Source organism: Parasteatoda tepidariorum, chromosome 10 (assembly GCF_982258835.1).
Source record: "Parasteatoda tepidariorum strain Cologne lab strain chromosome 10, Ptep-v5.0, whole genome shotgun sequence".
NCBI classification, from domain to species: Eukaryota; Metazoa; Arthropoda; class Arachnida; order Araneae; family Theridiidae; genus Parasteatoda; species Parasteatoda tepidariorum.
The window spans coordinates 31,385,074-31,408,185 of record NC_141764.1 but is presented as its reverse complement, the minus strand read 5'-3'; the positions used below and the strand labels follow the sequence as shown (position 1 = coordinate 31,408,185).

The following is a 23,112-nucleotide window of genomic DNA, read 5'->3' as shown; positions in this document are numbered from 1 at the left end:
TCTAACAATGTTTAAAAATCAATAAATAAGTAAAATGCACAACTATAAGAACATTAATAAGTGTACAATCAATTAATAAGTACGCAAATTTTCTCTCTTTTAAAATCCAATTAATCAGTAGTGCAGTATTAACGGTGTTCAAAAATTAATTAATAGGTAGACAACTATAAATGTAGTAGTAATAAGTAGACAACAATGTTTTCAATATTCTTCCATTGCTTATATAAATATATTTGTTATACATAAACTCTTATAACTTATTATTTGATTTTGGGCTTAAACGAATAGTAATAATAAATAAAAATCATCTTCCTTTAGAGTAGTTAAGTTTAAATTATTACTTTTTCTATCCTTAGTTACTTATATAATTACTAAAAGTGGTAAGCCATTATGTAATATGAAGTACTCCTAGTGCTAGTAATATGAAGTACTAGTAATAATAAACAAAAATCATCTTCCTTTAGAGTAGTTAAGTTTAAATTATTACTTTTTCTATCCTTAGTTACTTATATAATTACTAAAAGTGGTAAGCCATAATGTAATATGAAGTACTCTTAGTTCCAGAAACGTACACGGAGCATCAAAAGAGAAACAAAAATGTATTTATTTCAATGTTTTTTAAGCATACATATTAACTGGGGTAAATTCGTTGAATTAAATTGTTTTAATTACATGTCGTAAGCCGCGATATTTTCCTTTCCTAAATAATCTTCATTTTAAATTTTCGTGGTGTAAATGTTTCTATGTGCCCTATGAAAACAGCAAGGGTGCCTGTGCAGAAATGGAAAACTTTCAATCACTTCTACTGCAATTAATACATACGCACCCAGTTTTAAGTATTATTATACATTTGAGTGATGTACATAAGAGCTTCACAATAAGTTATATTTGTCAAAAATAATTCACTTTAATATGATTTCTCCAAGTACCATTACTATATAAATGATTTTCTTGAAAAACCATTCATCAAACAATTATAACACATGAAGACATTATCGATACCTAAACATCTTAGTCTTCACAAAATTTTATGTATCAGGAACCACAATAGGTAATTCCAGATACATAAAATTTTTAAGTCAAAATATTTCAGTTTTAAAGCAGTGAACTGTTATTGAAGGACCAGAGTTAAAATATTTCTGTTTTAAAGCATTGAACTGTTACTGAAGGACCAGAGTTAAAATATTTCAGTTTTAAAGCATTGAACTGAAGGACCAGAGTTAAAATATTTCAGTTTTAAAGCATTGGTCTGAAGGATCAGAGTTAAAATATTTCAGTTTTAAAGCATTGAACTGTTACTGAAGGACCAGAGTTAAAATATTTCAGTTTTAAAGCATTGGACTGAAGGACCAGAGTTAAAATATTTCAGTTTTAAAGCATTGGTCTGAAGGATCAGAGTTAAAATATTTCAGTTTTAAAGCATTGAACTGAAGGACCAGAGTTAATATATTTCAGTTTTAAAGCATTGAACTGAAGGACCAGAGTTAAAATATTTCAGTTTTAAAGCATTGAACTTTTACTGAAGGACCAAAGTTAAAATATTTCAGTTTTAAAGCATTGAACTGAAGGACCAGAGTTAAAATATTTCAGTTTTAAAGCATTGAACTTTTACTGAAGGACCAGAGTTAAAATATTTCAGTTTTAAAGCATTGAACTGAAGGACCAGAGTTAAAATATTTCAGTTTTAAAGCATTGAACTGTTACTGAAGGACCAGAGTTAAAATATTTCAGTTTTACGATGCTGAATTGTCACGAAGAACCTGAGTTCTATCACCGGTTGTGGCGTAGTTTCAGATCAATAGATCAAATTGAATCATAGCTTCAGATCAGTGGCTACCATCCTTCCTGCTGTTGGTGAGAAACGTTGATCACATTGTCTCCATCATAATGTTGGTCCTGAAATCGTGAAAACTTAAACTCGACAACCCCCAGGTAAAACAGCCAGGTGTTGCAGAAGTGCTTTACTTTTAAATTATTGAAAGTGATTTTTAAACTTTATACAATTTACAAACGCTTGTGGTAAAACATTTTTTCCCCTCTTACTTCCAAAGATTCTCAATCTACCGCTTTTTATTGAAAAAAATGAAAAATCACAAAGCTGAAGTATAGAGAACAACATTAAAATAAGACTTAATAAGGAATATTTTGTATAAAAAATTTAGTATACCATTGAAGTCTGTCGATTACACAAAATTTAAATTCTCATTTTACCATAGATCGTATAAGAATAAGCATACATTAATGCGGCAATAGCTGTAACATAAAAAATTGCATTTGATTTAATTTCGGGCTCGAATTTGATGTATAGAAGGTATTTTTAAACTAACAATGGCAAAATTAAATTAAGTATGGCTTCTAAAAACCATTATTATTGAACAGTATCCAAAACACTCAGACTCTTTCTCTTGGAACTACCTTAATTTTCACTATTCTTTTTCTTATGAATATCTTTCACCTAAGCAATAAATAAATAAAATCAATATTACTTTTAAATGGGAATTTTTCGATCATTTTTATAAGCAATATACATCAAAAATGTTCTATAATGTATTGGATCGCCAAAGCAATAATGAAAAGCAAACGATAAAAGTTAGGCTTTCATCATTTATCTTTCATTATTCGTGGATGTATTCTGACTTCTAAGCACAAACTTTTTCCTGGTGGTAATGACTTTATCGTTATACTGCTATTGGTCAATTTTGTATTCGAATTTCAAGAAAACAAAATCGTACTTCGAAGATTAGAATGTAAGGAATTACAAGAAGGCATAAATAATGTTTGAAACAGTGTCTAAAACAATTTCTCATTGAATGGTATTCGAAGCACTCAGATATTATTCTCTCGAATAGCCGATTCCGTTTTCTTAAAAATCTTTTAACATTTTTGAAGTAATAATATGAGAATTCAGTTTTAGCAATCCATTTGGTCATTAATGTCAATCACATAAAAAAAAAAATAATAAATAGAATCAATAATATTTTTAATGGGAATATTTCGATAATTTTTATCAACAATATATATCAAAAAAGTTCTATAAGATGCAGGACCTCCTAAGTGATAGTGAAATGGTGAAAAGCAGACGATAAAAATCTTTTAGACGAAATTACGATGCGTCTTTCATCAATGTCTTTCGTTGCCACTCAAAATGAATGCGAGTCAATAATTCCGGCGGCAATTTTCTCAGCTCGCTGAATACGTACTTTGACAAGTGTCTCAGGAAAATTGACACTGATAGCAGATATTTTGAGAAGTTTGGGACGCTTTAGGGCACGCTTTGGCCTTTACGACATTTCCTCTTCGATTTTGCGGTAGTTATATTTGAAATATTACAGCTGTAACGACGTAAGTAATAGAAAAGCAATTAGTATAAAACTAAATATTTTTTACTTCTTATAATTTTCCTTTATTAGTTACTCACGAAACAATGGCTGTCATATAATAGTATCTATTCTCTTAAAATGTATGTAAAGGCTAAAAAAGAAAGAAAGAGTAGAAAAAATGCATCTAAATTTTTATTCAAATTTGAGTAAAAGTTCGATAATTGTTCAAAATTATTCAACATCAGAAGCATAAAAGTATGCTATTCTAAACATTATCGTGCATAAAATTACAGCATTAAAAAAAGTCATTAATGCAGTATTTGAAATGTTCCTTTATGAAATTAATATCGAAATTGCAGGGTTTTTTTTTCCCCAACTTAGAATACAGTTAAAATGCTACAACAAAAATATAGTTCTTTTAAAAAAGAAATACAATATGTTGCTTATCCTTCGTCATGTCGTTCAAGTATTTATCTTACTTGCCTTTTATTTCTCGTTGATAAAAATTTGAAAAAAAAGAAATATAAACTAAGTTTTACTTTACCTAATATTAATTTATTTTAAAAAATTTATATTTAACAAGAAGAAAAATAAAACTAGAAAAACCACAGAAGCCGAAGGAGAAAAAAGATTAAAAACGGAACACGAAAAGCAACAGTGTTCTGTTTTTTTATCTTATTTATCGTCTCACGGCTATCGTGATTTTTCTAATTATGTTTCTCTCCTTTATTTTACCATTTTCTGTTGGCAACTTTACGTTTTATATTTCAAATCACTTTTGTTCCTTCTCCTTCCCATCTGACAAGTCTTGAAAATGAGCGCTTATTTTTGAACGTTTGAAACATGTCGACTTATTATTTCAATTTTCTATATTTTTGAAGCTTGAATATTAGTTTTTAATCCAGTAATATCTTACCGCTTCAGTTTCTTGGGATTATTTATTCAATTTGATTATCAGCAAATTTAAAAACTAAATAAAAATAATTGCTCACATGAAAAGGAAAAAGTTCAACTATCTGGAACATTATTTAATTTTGAAGAAAAACAATGATAGATATTAGATTTACTGTAAAACTTTCCAACAAATGCTATGTAATAAACGCTCAAAACATTTATTTTCATCTCAAAGTAATTTAATTCCACTATTATGAATATAGAATGAAAAAAAGAAGTGAAAAAAAAAATAAAAGTTAGTAAAATAATGCAAAAATAGAATAAAACGAGAAGAAAAAGTTCTATTCCATAAGCTTCGGTCCATGGTGCTTCTATGCAATGGCGCATGCGCTATAGATTCAAGCTGGATCGGGTCCCGAGACATTCGATATCCGAGAGACATCTGAGACTATTATTCCGGAAATTGAAAGGGAAGCGTTCATCTGGTTTCGAATTTCTGCTCTTTCTCTCTCTCCTTGCGCACACACACGTACACAGAAGCAGACGATGACAGTTTTCTGTGATAATGGAATATGGAATGTTTAGTTGGGCCATCATTTGAGTGAAAAGGGTTGTGCCCGGTAATTGGCTTGAGGTGGCAAGCGCTTTTCCTGTTTGTTTTAGTAGGAAGTTTTGTCTGACCCCCTAACATTCAATCAAGTTGATGAAATGGGGAATTATATTTGATTGAAAGATTCTATATTCGAATTATTCTGATAAAAATTGTGCAGTCTTTCATGAAACTGTATTGCTGTTGAGAAATTTGGAAATTGGAAAGAAACATGAAAATATATTTAAATTCATTTAATTCGCTTTTAAAATCTGTTAAAGCTTATTGATAATTAAAATTTTAGTAATGAAAATCCGTTAATATTCTTATACTCTTGCGTTTCATTCTAATCTAAAATGCTGTAATAACAAATTAATATTTTTCAAATGTTATGAGTTCGTCTGTTTTTAGGTTTTGCGAAATTTTATTTGGATAAAGTTTAAAAAAATTCTCTCAACGTAAATTACTCAAAAGAAATAATATTTCTCAATCTAAAACCAAACATTCCAATTGCACAACTACGTTTAAATTAATAATTCCAAAATAACTGAAGAATTAAGATATAGGTACTTCAGACTATAGAAGTTTCATTTGCTTCGAAAAATCTAAAATTCAAAATAATCTCTTTTGCTTCTATCATTCATGTCTGGCGAGTCTTGAGAATGAGCGGCTATGTTTGGGGATTTGAAACATGCCGACTTTTACCATCTTCAGTTTTTTCTTCAAGCAAATAAGGTTTCTATGTGTTCAAGACTACTTTGCGTTTCATATTATTCGAAAGGTACTTCTGTGGAAAACTGTCCATCGTCATATTTTTGACAGTTAAATAAAAATGATTAAAAGCACTTTTCAATCCCCCCGGCGTCCTAGCACCCCTGACGGCTCTTTCCTCTTTTAAAACCATTTAATTTGTTTCACTCTTCGCAATATAAACAAGAACAGTTACGAACATGGCTCAGTTTTGAGATATTGTATTTATATTGTAGTCCCGGATCATGTGTCACATCTTTGTGTCGCTGATCGTGTTTCACTATTAAGGCTCCGATCATGCCTCACCTCTTAGTCCTCGATCATCGATTAACCTCTTAGTTTCCGATCATGCCTCACCTCTTAGTCTCCGATCATCGATGTCTCACCTCTTAGTCCCCGATCATCGATGTCTCACCTTTTAGTCCCCGATCATGGATGTCTTACCTATTAGTCCCCGATCATGGATGTCTCACCTCTTAGTCCCCGATCATGGATGTCTCACTTCTTAGTCTCCGATCATGGATGTCTCACCTTTTAGCACCGATCATGGATGTCTCACCTATTAGTCCCCGATCATGGATGTCTCACCTCTTAGCCCCGATCACGGATGTCTCACCTATTAGTCTCCGATCATAGAAGTCTCACCTCTTAGTCCCCGATCATGGATGTCTCACCTATTAGTCCCTAATTGTGTTTCAATTTTTTTTCCTCCAATGCCCACCCGGATATTGACTTTTATCATTCAGGTATCAGAAGGGCAGATTTGTTGACCACGCTCTCAGGGGCATCAGATTAGGTGGACCAACATTGCTTCCATAGTTTGAAGGACAGATACAGAAAGAAAAGAACATCCGTGCCTTATCCGGGATACAAACCGGGCACGCTTCTAACTTGAAGTCAGCTCCCTGACCGTTTCAATATTTAATCTCCGATCATACCTCACCTCTTAGTCCCCGATCATGGTTGTTTCACCTATTAGTCCCGGATCATGTATCATCTGTTAGTCCCGGATTATGTATCATCTTTTAATGCCGGAGCATGTTTCATCCTGTAGTATCAAATAATAATCATGTATGATTATGTTTTTCTGCAAAAAAAAACGCTCTTTTTCTTAAAACAAAAACAAACACTGCGATATTAAATCCATTTAAATATACTTTTCTCTGTACTTTTTCATCGAATTCGGAAATGTTTACTAATTTATTTATAGATTTTTCAGGACTCATTTAATAATTCGGCAGTAAAGATTTTCAACGCTTTCTTGAATGCAAAAATAAAATTATCGGAATTATTTATGCCGTAAATTTATTAATCAAAATTATAATCTTTTTAAAAAAATTACTTTAAAATAAAATTTATTTGCTCTTGCAAATAAGTAAATAAATGAGTGAATGCAGTTGTTATTTTCATGAAAAATTTCATCAGTCATTATCATTTGCTATAATCTTTATATAAAATAATGTACTATAGCAAAAAATGTATTGCTTTTAAATAATTAAAAAAAAATATCGGATTTTTTTTTTTTTTTTTTTTTTTTTTAATTTGTAAACTGTATTTTAATTTGCAGACATTTGACAGAAGTATTTTAGCAAGGAATACAATAAAGAAGGAGAAAAAAAGCTTCACACTTCATTGAGAATGTTAGCGCCATCTATTGAAAAATATATAAACCAAAGTACTGTATTAATTCACAATATGAATGTTTTCAGCATATTAAATTTTCTACTTTGAGTTAAATTGAGTTACAACTATTATAATTTATTGATATTAAATAAAATTAGTAAATATGAAGGAAGAGTGTTTTTGTTGAAATTTTTATTTTTGTTTCCACACAAATAAATGAGTATAATATTAATCAACATACAATAAAAAAAATTTTTTTTGCAATTCGAATAAATAAATTTTCGACTGAGTACCTTTGGAGAATAAATGTACCCAAAATACTATTCCAAAAAGTTTTTAATTAGACATTAAAAATTACATTAATAAGTACTAACATTGAAATTAAATGGCATTAAACTAAAACTAACATTAACATTAAAACTAATTACCCTAAAACTAACATTAAAGCTAATTGAATCGTTTTGAGAACATTTGGTTAGTAATAGATACTTATAGAATCCTAAAGTTAGTTTTATTCTTCTTCAGTAGGCCATATCTTTTGTATGTTTAAATTAAACAGGGCGCTCCGCAATCCCTCCTCTTAATATAAGTTTTAAAAATTCTTATCCAACAACCAAATTACATGAAAATAAGTTTTTGACCGTCGAATGGAAAATATTAAGATAAATATTTGGTGCAGTTCATGAGAATAATATGTGGAGATGATTGTTGAACTTTGAAATTTACCAAAAGTACAAGTAATCTGATATCCTTGAAGTCATAAAATGCAATAGACTACCATGGTACGGACTTCTTTTTCCATTTGATAATACCAACCAAGTAGAAAAAAAAGCATACTTTTACAAATCTCATGGGAGACAGAAAGCGAGAAAAACCACCAATTAGGTGGCCTGCCTCAGAGGAGAAGGACTTTCGTATAGTAAATAAGGGAACCTTGTTGCCGATAGGACCAGATAGAAAAAGACTGTTTGGGATGGCCTTGAACTACAACAGGCTGCAGTGCCTTGAAAGAAGATGAAAATTCTTGTCAGAAATATAGCCAAAAAAGAGTGTCTACTGAGTGCATAAATCTGGTGGTTAAAGCGTGGTAGAAAAAAAACCTCCTTAAAATTTGTCAAACCACTATGTAAACTTGTTATTTTGTTAATTAACCCTTAACGGCCCGATAGCATTTCAAGTTTCTTTCCCACTAATGCAGAACTATTTTTTTTTTACCAACAGAAACTGTGGTATTTTTTTATATAAGATTAAAAATATTTATGTCTCAGTGAAAATTGATTGATATATTATTGTTATAATTGTAATAATTTATTATATTATTAATTATATAGTTGATACTGATTATATAATTAATGACTATAAAATTAATTGAAAATCTGATAAAAATAAGAGTGATAAAGTGATAAAATTATTTTTGCTGTGATACAAGCGGCATTGGAACCAGAAAGAAAATATACCATGATACTTTATATGGCTTATTAATTGAAAATGTGATAAAAATAAGAATAATAATAGTGCTAAAAAATTATTTTTGCAGTGATACAGGCGGTATTGGAACCAGAATTACAATACACCATGCTACTTTACATGGCTTATTAATTGAAAATGTGATAAAAATAAGAAAGATAATAGTGATACAATTATTTTTGCTGTGATACAAGTGGCATTAAAACTAAAAAGAAAATGCACCATGCTACTTAATATGTCGGCATAGTTAGTCCGTTAAGAATTAAAGCTGTTGATCATAAGTTTTGAAAAGTAAAATTTCTTTTGTTCTTTTGTTCTGTTTTGTTCTGTTGGAATCACGATGGCGGCATAATTGGTCAGCTAAGAGTTAAGAAAGCTACCTTTATAATCATAAGCTTTATAAAAGTAAAATTTATTTTATTCTGCTACGGAATTATTAAAATAGTTTCGATCCTGAATTATCAAAATTATTTCCTTAAATTCAATCATGTATTCTCCTTAGTAATTATTTTACATAGATGTATGTATTAAGTGAATAATTTACATAGAAGTTTATATTAAGTAAATATTTTACATACATAATCAGATCTGTTACATACATACATAATCATATCTGTTTGATTGTTAATCTGTATCTTCTAATCAACTTAAAAATCTGATTAATTGTTAATTTAAAACAGAAAATAGATGAAATGCGATTGCTAGAAACGCCTCCGATTTTCATCAGGAAATCAAATTAGTTTTAATGTTCAAACTATTCCACTTTTATTACTTGCGGTTAAGCAAATTTCGACGATACTTTTTTTGCTTTAATATGATATTTATAACACCTCATGTGTGCACTTTTTTTACTTAATCTTTGTTAAAATTTTTAAAAAATGTATATTAAGCATGATAATTACGAAACACCCTGTATTTTTCGAAGTTCATTTGAATTGTTTGAAATTTTCTGTAACAATTGTTTCGAAAGCACTCGATTTGTTTAAGCCTTAAAGGCATGCAAAAGATTACGTTATAATAAATATTACTGCCTTTATGAACCCCAAGTAGTGCTTTGGCTTTTGTTGAATCATTATTTATTATTCGATTGTTATTTTTATTAAAATAGCTTTTAATAAAAAAAATCACATAATGATGCACAAAAAAACTAATTGATAAACACAGGTAAAATCTTTCTCATTTTATTTAAAAATATTTATCATTGTGAACATAAATTTTCGGTAAGTTTAAATAACTAATTTATTTTTAAATTGCAAATATTAAATTAAGTAATTTATTTATTCATTTTATTTCAAAAACATTTCACACATTAGTTTTTATGGCAATTTGTGATTTTTAAATTCAACAATGTCTTACTCTTTATTTTGAATGACCTTCCTTATAACACAGAAGTAACTAAAACTGTATGCGATGTAATTATTGTTTTAACACAGATACTAAAAATCTCCCACTTTGGACTTCAAAATTATTTTTTAAAAAAATGCAAAATTTTTTAAGCATTTGTTTGTATTTTCTCATAGAATCTTTTAATTAATTATTATTAGTTATTATTCAATTAATTATCATTAGTTATTATTTAATTAATTATTATTAGTTATTATTTAATTAATTATTATTATTAATTATTTTAGAATCACTTATTTGTGCAAGTAGTACATTAAAAACGTCACTTACAATGAAACAGTTACTTGTCACTTATAATTTTTCCATAGAGGTAAAATCTTTCTCATTTTATTTGAAAATATTTTCATAAAATTTCATTTTCTAAACATAAATTTTCAGTAAATTTAAATAATTAATTTATTCTTAAATTGCAAATATTAAATGAAGTAATTTATTTTTTCATTTTATTTCAAAAACATTTCACACATTAGTTTTTATGGCAATTTGTGATTTTTAAATTCAACAATGTCTTACTCTTTATTTTTAATGACCTTCCCTATAACACAGAAGTAACTAAAACTGTATGCGATCTAATTATTGTTTTAACACAGATACTAAAAATTTCCCACTTTGTACTTCTAAATTATTTTTTAAAAAAATGCGAAATTTTTTAAGCATTTGTTCATATTTTCTCATAGAATCTTTTAATTAATTAGATTAGAATCTTTTAATTAATTATTATTAGTTATTATTTCATTAATTATTATTAGTTATTATTTAATTAATTATTATTATTAATTATTTTAGAATCACTTATTTGTGTAAATAGTACATTAAAAACGTCACTTACAATGAAACAGTTACTTGTCTCTTATAATTTTTCCATAGATGTTTTTTTTTTTTTTCTATCGTTTTGCTTTTACATGTTCCAGTAATGAGCTGAAAAATACACATACGTTATCACTTTTTACATTCTATGTAACACGATAGCGACTTAAATCATTTTTATTATACCGAGACACGACAGAATTAATGAACACTGCAATAATACTTGATAAATGAAGACAAGAAAAAAAGATTCAAGCGTAGTTTGACTTACAGTAGTGTCGCCATCTGCTGACAGCCGATTGATTTATATCTGTTTATAAAGGAAATGACACTACCACGAAACGAAAGTTTGTTTTTCACAGAAGTAACAGATAGGCTCATTTTAAAATGATTATTTATGAAAGTCCATGAAGATAATTGTCGTCGGCTTGTTAATACGCTTGTTGTTACTTTTTATATTATAGAGTAGTAGAATTCGAGGAATGAGAAGAACCATTTTGAAGAATTAGTATAAAAAAAAAAGAAAAAAAATGAAGTGTTAAAAGTTCTATACAATATTTCAGGGGTTTCTGTTGCCGACTGCAGTAATATATTATTAATACAGTTAATATTCGAAGATTTGAATCTGAGAGGACAGTCGTACAAAGTCTATACGAAAATCAATCGAAAGTTCAGCGTGCCGTAACTTTCTTTTTTCGACTTTGAAATAATAATTAAATAACAAATACAAACATTTGTATAAAAGTAGCATACAAAATGCCAATTCCCCGACGCAGCTTTGACATTACAACTAGAACCATGCTAATTTTTTGTACTTGTATAACATAATAAATTCAAGATAAATTATTCTTAAAGAATGTAAAGTTAACACTCGGTGAAACTCGTTCTTAATTAAAAAGAGCTGTTAGCTAGTAAACCTAACTGGCGTTAATTATTTTTAAAGCTTTGAAAAAAATGAAGGGAAAAAATGTAGAATTGTTTGCAATTTCTCTGCTATATTGAGTCATTCAAATCCTATGAAAAATATTCGTTTTTTTCTCTCATCAATTTCGAAGTCTAATTAACATTTTTGAAAGGTTCAGGACAGGGTAAAGAGTAGACCACTGCAAAGATTTCAGCCCTAACGGTTCCAAAGTTATAACAGTTATAACTACACTTCTTTTATTATTATAGTAGATTCACATTTAAAAATTTTACTTTTAATTTCTATCGATAATAAAAATTCTTATACATAAATACTTAAAATTAAAGAATTATAATTCTTTTGCCTAACACTGCATGCAACACACCTAAATATAGAAACAATACAAAGCACTAAAAGTTAGTTCTCCATTTTTTGCAACGTGGGTTAACGTTATATTTAGAAATATTCTTTCTTTGAACATGGACTTAAAAAATTATTAACTCATTTAAGTGAGAAAAAAAAATGATAATTTTAGACATGCAAGGATTTTCTTAAATAATTAACCATAATAAATTTTTAACTATACATTTATATGCATAAGTGTACTTCATTGCTTATAATTTTTTAACTGTAGTATTGAATACCATACAAAGCCATCACTCTTCATTGACTTTGAACTGTTTTATAGCATCAATACTTAATTTAAATTTTTTCTTCTCGATTAAATGCTCAACATGAGTAATTTAATGTTAAAAAAGTTGTATTTACGTAGTTGCTGAGAAAAAATATTCTTTTCGAAAATGCAAATTTTAACATCAATTAAACTACCAGGATAAACACAATATTAATTTTATCATTATTATCTCCACTACGCTTCCGAGCATACTTACCTGGCACTGGGATATGCCTTGATCATCAAGGAGGCTTCCCCGAGCAGAGACCTTTCATTGCACTTCGATTGGTTGACGTTCGCCACATCCACAAATTGTGGTTGCTTGGGGTGCATAATTTTTGGTAGTTGGGACTGCGTTCGCGCTGTCCCTGTATAATTAAATAATAGAAATAACTCAGAAATTCATATACCATCCCGTCAATTAAGGAAAAATTTTCTACACTACGAGCAGAAACGCCTACTTTTTATTCGAGCTTTACTCTTAGAAAATGCGTGATAATTCCTAGTGAAACTTTGCATAAAGCAAATTATTATTATCTCCTTTTTTTTACGAGGTACTTTTTTGACACAGCAGCAGTTTGAGAATTTTCAGAGTCAGTAATCGAATAACATTGTGATTTCTATAGAAGCTCCGATAACTTCACTGTCAAAGTGTTAAGAGCTTAACCTAGTAAAAAAAGGTCTTGTGATGCAAGCTAGTATTGCCCATTTAGTTAATTCTTTAAAAATGAAGTTTAAAATATTTTCATAACGTTATTATATTTTAACATAGAATTTATTAGAATAATATACTTAATTGAGTGTATTATTTTGTATTTAATAAAGTACGCAGTTTCAAAGTATAATACGTGATCATTACGAAGGAGCGTCATCACCAATGATACAAAAGTGATGCTTCTATTGGTAGTTGACTAGTCATTGAACAAACTCACGACAGCTGTCAGCCAGCAGGAAACTGTAACCATTTCATTTATCAAGGACTGGGGAATTCTTTCCTATCAGAGGAATGACCTTTATGAGTTAATTTATTGTTTTAAAAACTCAAAGTAATATTCAAACATGGTAATTAAAGTTTCTGAAAATGAACCGTAGAAAATGGCTAACATAATATTATCCGGAGATTTTTTTTAAAAATAAATAAAAAAAAATTTAAAATATTTTTAAAAATAATCATATTTTAATTCCTTTTCTCCTTCTCTTATCAATAATCTTTATTATTTTCTCAATATTTTAACTTCTTCTTTATACACCGAAATCATTTACTTTTCTTCCATCTTCCTTACTTCTTCTTTCTTCTTGATTCTCCTTTGCTAACCCAAAAGATAGCTTTTAATAAAAAGTAGGCGTTACTCTTAATGTTCAAGTCTCGTTACTCCATTGTGGGTGTAAAGTTCCTCCCATTTTGGTTTCTCCCGGATACTATCTCTGCTTTATGAAACAGGATAGCTGATACGCCATACACATAAAAGTTTAACTGTTCATCTGTGCACCCGTTTCGCAATCGCATGTGTTCAATATCTCAGAAATATAGCGCCAACTTGGCATCTTTGTCTCAGCATCCTCGCCACCGTTTGTTGTAACCCTAATCAGTTGAAATTTAGTTGTTGATCTTATAGCATGAGCGTGCTCGTAGCACCAATCATAATAAAAATCTTTAATACAGTCCATATCTATTTTAATCATTTGTTAACAAACGAACCAGCATAGAAATCAATCAATTGGTATCGAACATTAGTGATCCGTAACAACCGGAGATGGAAAAAGAAAAACTAAATAGATCGAAGCGTGCCGTCAAAGGTACCATAACAAAGCTAGAAACATACATTGACCAGACGAAGGAACATAACCATACTGAATTAGAGGTCAAGCTGAAGCGTGTGGAACAATTGTATAAAAAAGTTGATGAATTAAAGGAGCATTATTATGGGCTAAAAGACATAACTGACCCTGAGGTAACTGAAGTAGAAACGGACTTGGAGGGAACAGTAGACAGACTCGAAGCTCTGGAGGTAAGAATTAAAGATATTCTTAACTCTTTGATAATTAAACCTTCAATAATTAATTGTGAAAATGAAATATCTCAGGCTGATTCGAAAACAAAACTAGAAATTAAACTACCCGAGATACCACTACCGGTATTTCATGGTAAATTTGACGAATGGCCCAATTTTAAATCGCAATTTGATATTATTATAACTAAAAACAATGATTTAAATGACTCTCAAAAACTGCATTATTTGAAAGCGTCATTGCTGGGCGACGCTAAACGTCTCGAAACTGTTGACGATTCTTTTGAATCACTTTTAAAAGCATTAGAAAATAGATTTGAGAATAAACGTCTCCTGACTGAGACTTACATAAATCAAATTTTGGAAATTGAAAAACTTACAAATGAATCAGCTGGAGATATTAGAAACATGGTAGATATTTTAAAGAAAAATATCAGAGCTTTGAAGCTTCTAAATTTTGATCGTAATAATTTATCTGACATACTTCTGCTTAACATCATTTTGAAAAAGGTAGATCGAGAAACTAGAAAACAATATGAACAAGCGATCGCATCAAATGAAATACCAGAATTGGATAAGTTTTTAGAATTTTTAGAAAAAAGAAGCCAAATTCTTGATAGTATTAGTCGAACAGCTTCTTCTTCAATTTATAAACATAAGCAAGCTGTTAATAAGAGTAAATCTTTCCTGAATTCGAATAATAATCCTAACTCTTGTGTAATCTGTAAATTACCACACATGATTTATAAGTGCAATACTTTTCAAAATATGAAGGTTTCGGATAGATTTAATGAAATAAAACGATTAAATTTGTGTATTAATTGCTTAGAGAATAATCACAAAGTTAAAGACTGTAAATCGAATAATTCTTGCTTCGTTTGTAAAAAACGCCATAACACTTTACTGCATATTTATGAGATTTCTTCCCCGCCTCCTTCCTCCTCAGTTTCTACGATGCCAGGCGCCGATCAAACAACTGTCTCGCAAGTGCATGATTCATTCCCACAAGAACATTCGAACACTTTTTCTAATTATTTAGTATCAAAAAAGAAACAAAATATTCTCTTGCCTACTGCAGTTGTTTATATTAGAAATGAATTGGGAGACTATTATCCATGCAGAGCGATTTTGGATTCCGCTTCTCATCTTTCTTTCTGTAAACAAAATTTAGCTAATAACTTAATGTTGAAAAAGGAAAAAATAAATGCTTCTGTTTCTGGATTGAGTGATATTTCGGTAAATATCAAACAAAAGGTAACCACTGCAATTAAAAACAATAGTGGAAGTTATTCAACATCTTTAGAATTTTTAATTGTTCCTTCGATTACAAATTTGACGATAATTAATCCGGTTGAAGTATCTAATATAAAGATTCCATCGGACATTAATTTGGCTGATCCAGAGTTTAACACACAAAAAGAAGTAGAATTAATTATAGGTTGCGAGCTCTTTTTTGAAATTTTAAAGCCAAATCAGCTTCGATCGCCATGTAGTAATTGGTTGTTTCAAGAAACTGTTTTTGGTTACATAGTCGTAGGGAGCTCCGATAATAGTACAAATAGAGCATATTGTGGATTAACGCTTAGTTCAGATATAAATTCGGAAAGCCTTGATAAACAGCTACAAGCATTTTGTAATATAGAAACTGTTGAGGAGCCCTCTGTTGAACATAGTGTCGAATTTGAGTTATGCGAAACTCAATATAAAAATACTCATTATCGAAATCATGAAGGGCGTTACATAGTACAGTTGCCTTTGAAGGAGGATCCCTCTTCGCTCGGTGATTCTAAAGCCGTTGCCGAAATGCGTTTAAATCAGTTATGGAAAAAACTCTCAAAAGATGAGGAGTTGCAATCACTTTACAAATCATTCTTAATGGAATATGCTGACTTGCAGCATATGCAATTAGTTGTAGAACCTCTTGATAAAACAACTTCGTATTTTTTATCTCATCATGGTGTACTTCGCCCAGATAGTAAAACCACTAAGTTGAGGGTGGTATTTAACGCTTCCTCCAAAACGACATCCGGTCTTTCTTTAAATGATATTTTGGACAAGGGCGGTACTATACAACAAGATTTATTTTCAATACTTTTGCGATTCAGGCAACATGTATATGTGTTCACTACTGACATTTCTAAAATGTTTAGGCAAATTTTGATTCACCCTGATCATCGAAATTTACAGTTCATATTATGGAAGAATAGCGTGAATGACCCAGTGCAAACCTTCAAACTTAACACTGTTACATACGGAACTTCTTGTGCACCCTACTTAGCAACCAGAACTATTAAACAACTAGCCATTGATGAGGGTGATAGTTTTCCCTTAGCCGCTGCTGTAATAATTAGAGACACTTATATGGATGACATTTTGTCAGGTAATTCAGACTTTCAAGAATTTCAATTACTACAAGAACAGTTAGTAGAGCTGTTTAAAAAGGCGGGTATGAGCTTACACAAGTGGTGCACTAACACTTCAAAAATTCCTAATTCCATACCATTAGAAGACCAAGCCTATGATTTCTCTTGTGAGCCACCTAATACCATTAAATCCCTTGGGGTTATCTGGAACCCAAATTTAGATTATTTTACTTTCAAGGTTGATGTAAATATGCATGACTCATACACCAAACGAAAGGTCTTATCCACCATCTCACGCTTGTTCGACCCCCTTGGATTCCTTGGTCCCATACTAACCAAGGCTAAATTGTTTCTCCAGAAACTCTGGATACTCAGATTGGAATGGGATGAACCGCTTCCAGATTCAATGGCTAAGGACTGGCAGTGTTTTGTTTCTACTCTGCCTGCCATTGAAAACATGCAAATTCCTCGTCACGTGGGGGAGAAGAGGGGAATCATGATTCACGGCTTCTCCGATGCATCAGCCGTTGCGTATGGAGCAGTTCTGTACATGCAATCAATTTCGGGAGAAACATCATATACGAGACTTTTGTGCAGCAAGTCCCGCGTTTCACCAGTAAAGCCTATCACGATCCCTCGCTTAGAATTGTGTGCCAGTGTTTTATTGGCACAGCTTTTGAACAAGGTTCTGAAGTCTCTAACCTTGCCCATTCAACAAATAATGTTGTGGACAGATTCTACAATTGTGTTGGCATGGCTTCAACGGTCACCTGATCAACTCAAGACTTTTATCAGCAATCGAGTTAAAGTAATACAAGAACTCACTAAGAACTGTCATTGGAATCACGTTGCATCTGATAAAAATCCTGCAGATGTCCTCTCTCGTGATCTGAATGATTCGGAAATTGCTTCCCATGAACTGTGGTGGTTCGGACCAGATTTTTTGAAAGAAGAACTGAATATTGTTCCAATAGAATTTGAAAAACTCTCTTCGGACAGTGAATTTTTACAGGAACTCAAACCCCCTGCCAAAATACTTTTAACTTCTTATAAACTGGACTTAATTGACAATATTTTAAATCGTAGCAATAATTATACTAAAATTTTGAATGTTTTAAGTTATGCTTTCAGATTCATATTCAACTGTAGAAATCCAAGTAGCAAAAGAATTGGTAAGTTATCCTCTAATGAACTAAAGGACACGGAATCCTTTTTAGTTAGAAATGTACAAGCATCTGCTTTTAAGGAGGAAATAGAGGCCATTTCCAAGGGCAAGGCTTTTTCAGGTAAGAGTAAACTTAACTCTTTAAATCCTTTCCTTGAGGGTCATCAAATTGTCCGAGTCGGTGGTCGTTTGCATAATGCTGCTCTGGATTATTCTCAAAAGCATCCAGCTATACTTCCTGCAGACCATCCTTTCACTAAATTGTTAATGACTCATTTGCATATCAAAAATCTCCATTTAGGACCTCAAGCGTTGTTATATTGCACTAGAGAAAGGTTTTGGCCACTTCGTGGTCGATCGATAGCTAGGAAAATTGTACATAAATGCATAGTTTGTTTTAAACATAAACCCCTTGTTTCAAATCAACTTATGGGAACCTTGCCTCGAGAAAGGGTAAACCCTAATTATCCTTTTTTGCATTCTGGTGTTGATTATTGCGGCCCTTTCCAAATTAAATATAAACACCAGAGAAAAGGGAATTTCCAACGGATTTATGTTGCAATATTTGTGTGTTTAGCCTCGAAGGCGATTCACTTAGAAGTTGTTTCCGATTTAACAACCGATGCTTTTCTTGCTACTTTAAAGCGTTTTGTAGCTAGGCGTGGCAAATGTGCTACGATATCATCTGATAATGCAAAAAACTTTGTTGGGGCCAGTAGGGAATTGCAGCGATTGCAGAATTTAACTAGATTTCCTGATAATAAACTAGCATCCTATTTGGCATCTGAAGGGATAGTTTGGAATTTTATTCCTCCCAGAGCTCCAAATTTCGAGGGCCTCTGGGAGGCAGGGGTCAAATCCTTTAAGTTTTACTTAAAACGAGCTACAGGAAATCTAAAATTAACATTTGAGGAATTCCTTACAATAACAGCACAAGTCGAAGGAATCCTAAATTCTCGGCCATTAACACCTTTGTCAGATGATATTGATGACCTGGATGTTCTGACACCAGGGCATTTTTTGGTTGGAAGATCTATAACTGCCATAGCTGAACCAAGTTTGTTGGATAAATCGGAAACCCGACTTTCTCGATGGCAAAGGTTGACAAAAATTGTTCAATACATTTGGACTAAGTGGTCTCGCGACTATTTGAACAATTTGCAACAAAGAACAAAATGGAAGGTAGAGAAAACAAACATAATTTTAAATGCGATGGTTTAATAAAGGAGGATAATCTTCCTGCAAATCAGTGGGTCTTGGGACGAATTTTAAAACTATTTCCTGGAACGGATGGAAAGGTTAGAGTAGTGGAGATTAAAACGAGCAAGGGAATTGTTAAACGTAGCATTAATAAATTGTGTATTTTGCCATTGGACAATTAAAAAAGATGTGTGTTAATTTTCTCATTATGTGTACCTACAGCATTTATTCAATCTTTGTAAATTTTATATTGGAATATGTTTATGTACCATTGTTATGCTAATTTGTATGTTTATTGAATATAATTCAACGGCGGGTGGATGTTCAATATCTCAGAAATATAGCGCCAAATTGGCATCTTTGTCTCAGCATCCTCGCCACCGTTTGTTGTAACCCTAATCAGTTGAAATTTAGTTGTTGATCTTATAGCATAAGCGTGCTCGTAGCACCAATCATAATAAAAATCTTTAATACAGTCCATATCTATTTTAATCATTTGTTAACAAACGAACCAGCATAGAAATCAATCAATTGGTATCGAACAACATGTAAATAGCTCTCATCAGCTGATAGGTACACGGATACTCCGGCATTTGAGAGTGTTACGAATTATTCTTTTAGTGATAATGAACTGAAGCAGACTTTTTTGAAACAAGTGGAATTTTTTTAACAAATTTTATTAGAACTTAAGAGGATGCCATACCGCGGAAGAAAGTTTTCCGCGCAAATTCTCTTTTTCCTTCATTACTAATTTAAAACGTAGAAAAAGTGAGTTCAGACAAACCTAGAGTAAGCCACGAAGTTTCAAATTATTCAAGAAAAAAAAATATAAAATGTACAAATGAATATAAATAATGAGATGATTACTTAGGATTGCGCTACGGTGAGGTTTTTTTCCAATAATTTTTGGCATTTTAATATTTTGAAGTATTTTTTTTCAGCAACTGAAACTTCATGACTTGCTCTAAGTTTGCCAAATAACATTAAAAAAGCAGTTGATTAAACAGTAAAGCAATTGCATTATTTACAATAAATTTGAGACATAATCCCCATCCGAGAACAAAACTGAAGCAACTGGGAGTTACTTAATGTTGTAATTAAGAAGTTATTTACGGAAAAATTCATTACAATTTGCAGTGGGGCATTTGATTGCTTTAGTGTAGCATTCTTAAAAATAAAGCAGTTTACTGTTATTTGGCAAACCTAGAGCAAGTTTCAGTTGCTGAAAAAAATACTTCAAAATATTAAAATGCAAAAAATTATTAGAAAAGAATCTCACCATTGCGCAATCCTAAGTTACCATCTCCTGATTTATTTTCATTTGTATATTTTTTTCTGTAATTTGAAACTTCCTGTCTTACTCTATGTTTGTCTGAACTCACTTTTTTCTACGCTTCATATTTAAAATTAGTAATGAAGGAAAACGAGAAATTGCGAGAAAAATCTTCTTCCGCGGTATGGCATCCTCTTAAGTTCTAACAAAATATGTTAAAAAATTCCACTCGCTTCAAGAAATTCAGCTTCAGTTCATTATCATTAAACAACAATCCTCTTCCTAGGATATATGGGTTCCGTAGAGACCACTACACTGTCGACCAAGTTCTTTATTTTGCCCAGGCAACTAGGGATGCTCAGAAGCTTAAACCAACGCATCATACCGTAGCCACCAATCTGGAACTCACAAAAGCTTTTGATAGAGTATGGAAACAGAAGCTAACTATCAAGCTGCATAATGTCTGCAACATCCGGGGCAGTACTTTAGTATGGATTTCGGATTACCTTCAGCAGTGATTTGTCAAGTTCATTAAAATGCTGTCAGACACAGTACTGCTCTGTTCTCTACGCACTTGGCTGAGGCGGAGAGAGTTCTCTCTTCTGGTACACGCATTGGTATGTCTGCAGACGACATTGCTCTTTGGTGTTCCGGAGCTGACATAGATATCCTTGAGTCTAAACTCGATAACTCATTAAAGGCATTGTCAGAATTTGCTGAAGATCTTAAACTCAACTTTAATGCCGCTAAATCAATTACTACCTTTTTTAAAACAAGTAAACACGTATATAGCTATCAACCTAAACTGATGTTTGAAAACCAAAATCTTGCCTATGAAAAGCACCCAAAGTAGTTCGGATATATAATTGATCCTGAATTTACAAGTAACAAACACATTGATTACAAAGTTTAGAAGGCAAGAAAACGTTTAAACATTCTTAAATATATTACAGGTAAAGAATGGGGAGCAGACGCCTCTACCATTAGAACTACATATCTTTCACTCATCAGACCTATTCTTGAATATGACTTTCCCGTCTATTGCTGTGCCTCAATTTACAACTTGACAAAATTAAATCAAGTTCATCTGAGTGCAGCTCGGATAATTACTGGATTGCAGAGGAGCTGCACTTCAGAAATAGTCCTTTTCGAAGCTGATTTAGAGCCTCTTCACGTTCGGAGACAGGCCAGCCTTACAAAATATTTTAGCAAACTTTACAGCTATGGCTCTCAAAGCAATACCTCACAGTATCTTTGCAATTGGGAAAACCACTAGAGACTCAAGAAAAATAGCCCTTTTAGTCAGGCTTTGTCTCAAAATGCTATTGTTAAAAATGTTGAACCACATTCTCGTCATTTCTGCATGACTCCAACAGAAGATTTTCCCAGGGTTCATTTTCATTACAACCTTTCTTACTCCATCAATAAAAAGAATACTTTACCGGAACATCTTAGGCAACTAGCCTTGGAAATCATAAATAATATCCCTAGAAGTGACATGAAATTGTATACCGATGGCAGTAAAACTGACAATCTTGCAGGTAGTGGCATTTATATCGAAACACTTCGCAAAACTTTTACTCTTAGTCAACGTAACCCAGACTTCTGTTCCGGTTTTAGAAGTGAATTACTAGCAGGGGATGCGGGACTTGAAGCCATTTTGAGGGCAAATGATTATGGAAATCTTTGGATTCAGACTGATAGCCGAAGTTCAGTGGAATATCTTAATAATTGGATTCATATTTGTGGTAAAGACAAATATATCTATCCTTCACAATTGGAAGTGCATCTCACTTCATGATATTCATTTCCAGTGGATCCCATCCCATGTTGATCTATTTGGTAGCGAGAAGGCAGACTGTCTAGCAAAGGACGACTGCAGCCTGCCTACTTCTGCATCTGATGATTTTACCTACCTAGAACTTTTTTCTCAGATGAACAACTTAAATGGGAGGATTTGGTCGATGCCTCCCACTTATGATTGGTATAGGGCTAGTAAGCTGGAACAGTCGTTGATTCTTCTATGCAACAGAAAAACCAATACTTGCCTTATACGCTTTGCAAGTGGATACTTTTTCTTATGGTATAAAATCCTGCCCTCTTTGTCCAAAATGCCACCAACATCAGGCTTCAGTTGAAGATATTTTAAGCTGCTTGGGACTTCTTCGGGAAGAAATTTACACTTCTCCTCACCTTGTTTCCGACTTTTTACTCGTCAATGGATTTATGGATCTAGTCTGACGCCGTCAGATCTTTGGAGATAAGTAACAACTACAACATAACTAAAAGAATAATTCGTATCACTCCATGGGTGAAAGCCCTTATATAGCAAGACGGAAAAGAGAAAAACCTGGTACGTAAAACATTTCATTCCAGCATTTTTTTCCGAAAAAAATGAAATATCTGTAACTATCAAGATTTCTTTTATAATTCTGGCATATATATAAAACTGCTTCTTTTCTAAGATAAAGTAGATATTCTTGAAAAATTTAAAAAAAGAATAAGTAAACTCCTCCCCAAAACTAGCTATTACTGAAATGGTTTTACTACCAGCCTTTCCTCTTTTCCATCTCGCTTTCACCCCTGTATCACTCTCAAATGTCTGAGTATCTGTGTGCCTATCAGCTGATGAGAGCTACTTACATGTGATTGCGAAGAGGGTGCATATATG

The 23,112-nt window shown here is 31.7% G+C and overlaps 1 protein-coding gene, 1 non-coding gene and 1 pseudogene across 2 annotated transcripts; all 3 read left to right on the top strand.

Annotated features, from left to right (window-relative positions):
- Positions 1–12,640: 12,640 nt before the first annotated feature.
- LOC122268824 (U1 spliceosomal RNA) lies at positions 12,641–12,802 on the top strand. The gene has a single exon (XR_006224702.2). It is a non-coding gene; the product is annotated as a U1 spliceosomal RNA (small nuclear RNA).
- A 1,383-nt stretch (positions 12,803–14,185) lies between these two features.
- LOC147802485 (uncharacterized) lies at positions 14,186–20,959 on the top strand. The gene is made up of 6 exons (XM_087152723.1): positions 14,186–14,440; positions 14,951–15,116; positions 15,270–17,801; positions 17,935–17,975; positions 18,050–19,150; positions 20,681–20,959. The coding sequence occupies exons 1-6, from the start codon at positions 14,186–14,188 to the stop codon at positions 20,957–20,959; spliced, it is 4,374 nt and encodes a 1,457-aa protein (XP_087008849.1).
- An 845-nt stretch (positions 20,960–21,804) lies between these two features.
- Positions 21,805–22,682, top strand: LOC139426345 (uncharacterized; annotated as a pseudogene).
- Positions 22,683–23,112: the final 430 nt, after the last annotated feature.

Bases quoted from the DNA above. Each gene is read 5' to 3' on its own strand.
- LOC147802485 (XM_087152723.1), top strand. From the start codon at position 14,186: ATGGAAAAAGAAAAACTAAATAGATCGAAGCGTGCCGTCAAAGGTACC. The intron at 15,117-15,269 runs GTAAATCTTTCC...TTAATTGCTTAG, and splicing joins TAAGCAAGCTGTTAATAAGA to AGAATAATCACAAAGTTAAA. The intron at 17,802-17,934 runs GTGAATTTTTAC...TTATGCTTTCAG, and splicing joins TGAAAAACTCTCTTCGGACA to ATTCATATTCAACTGTAGAA.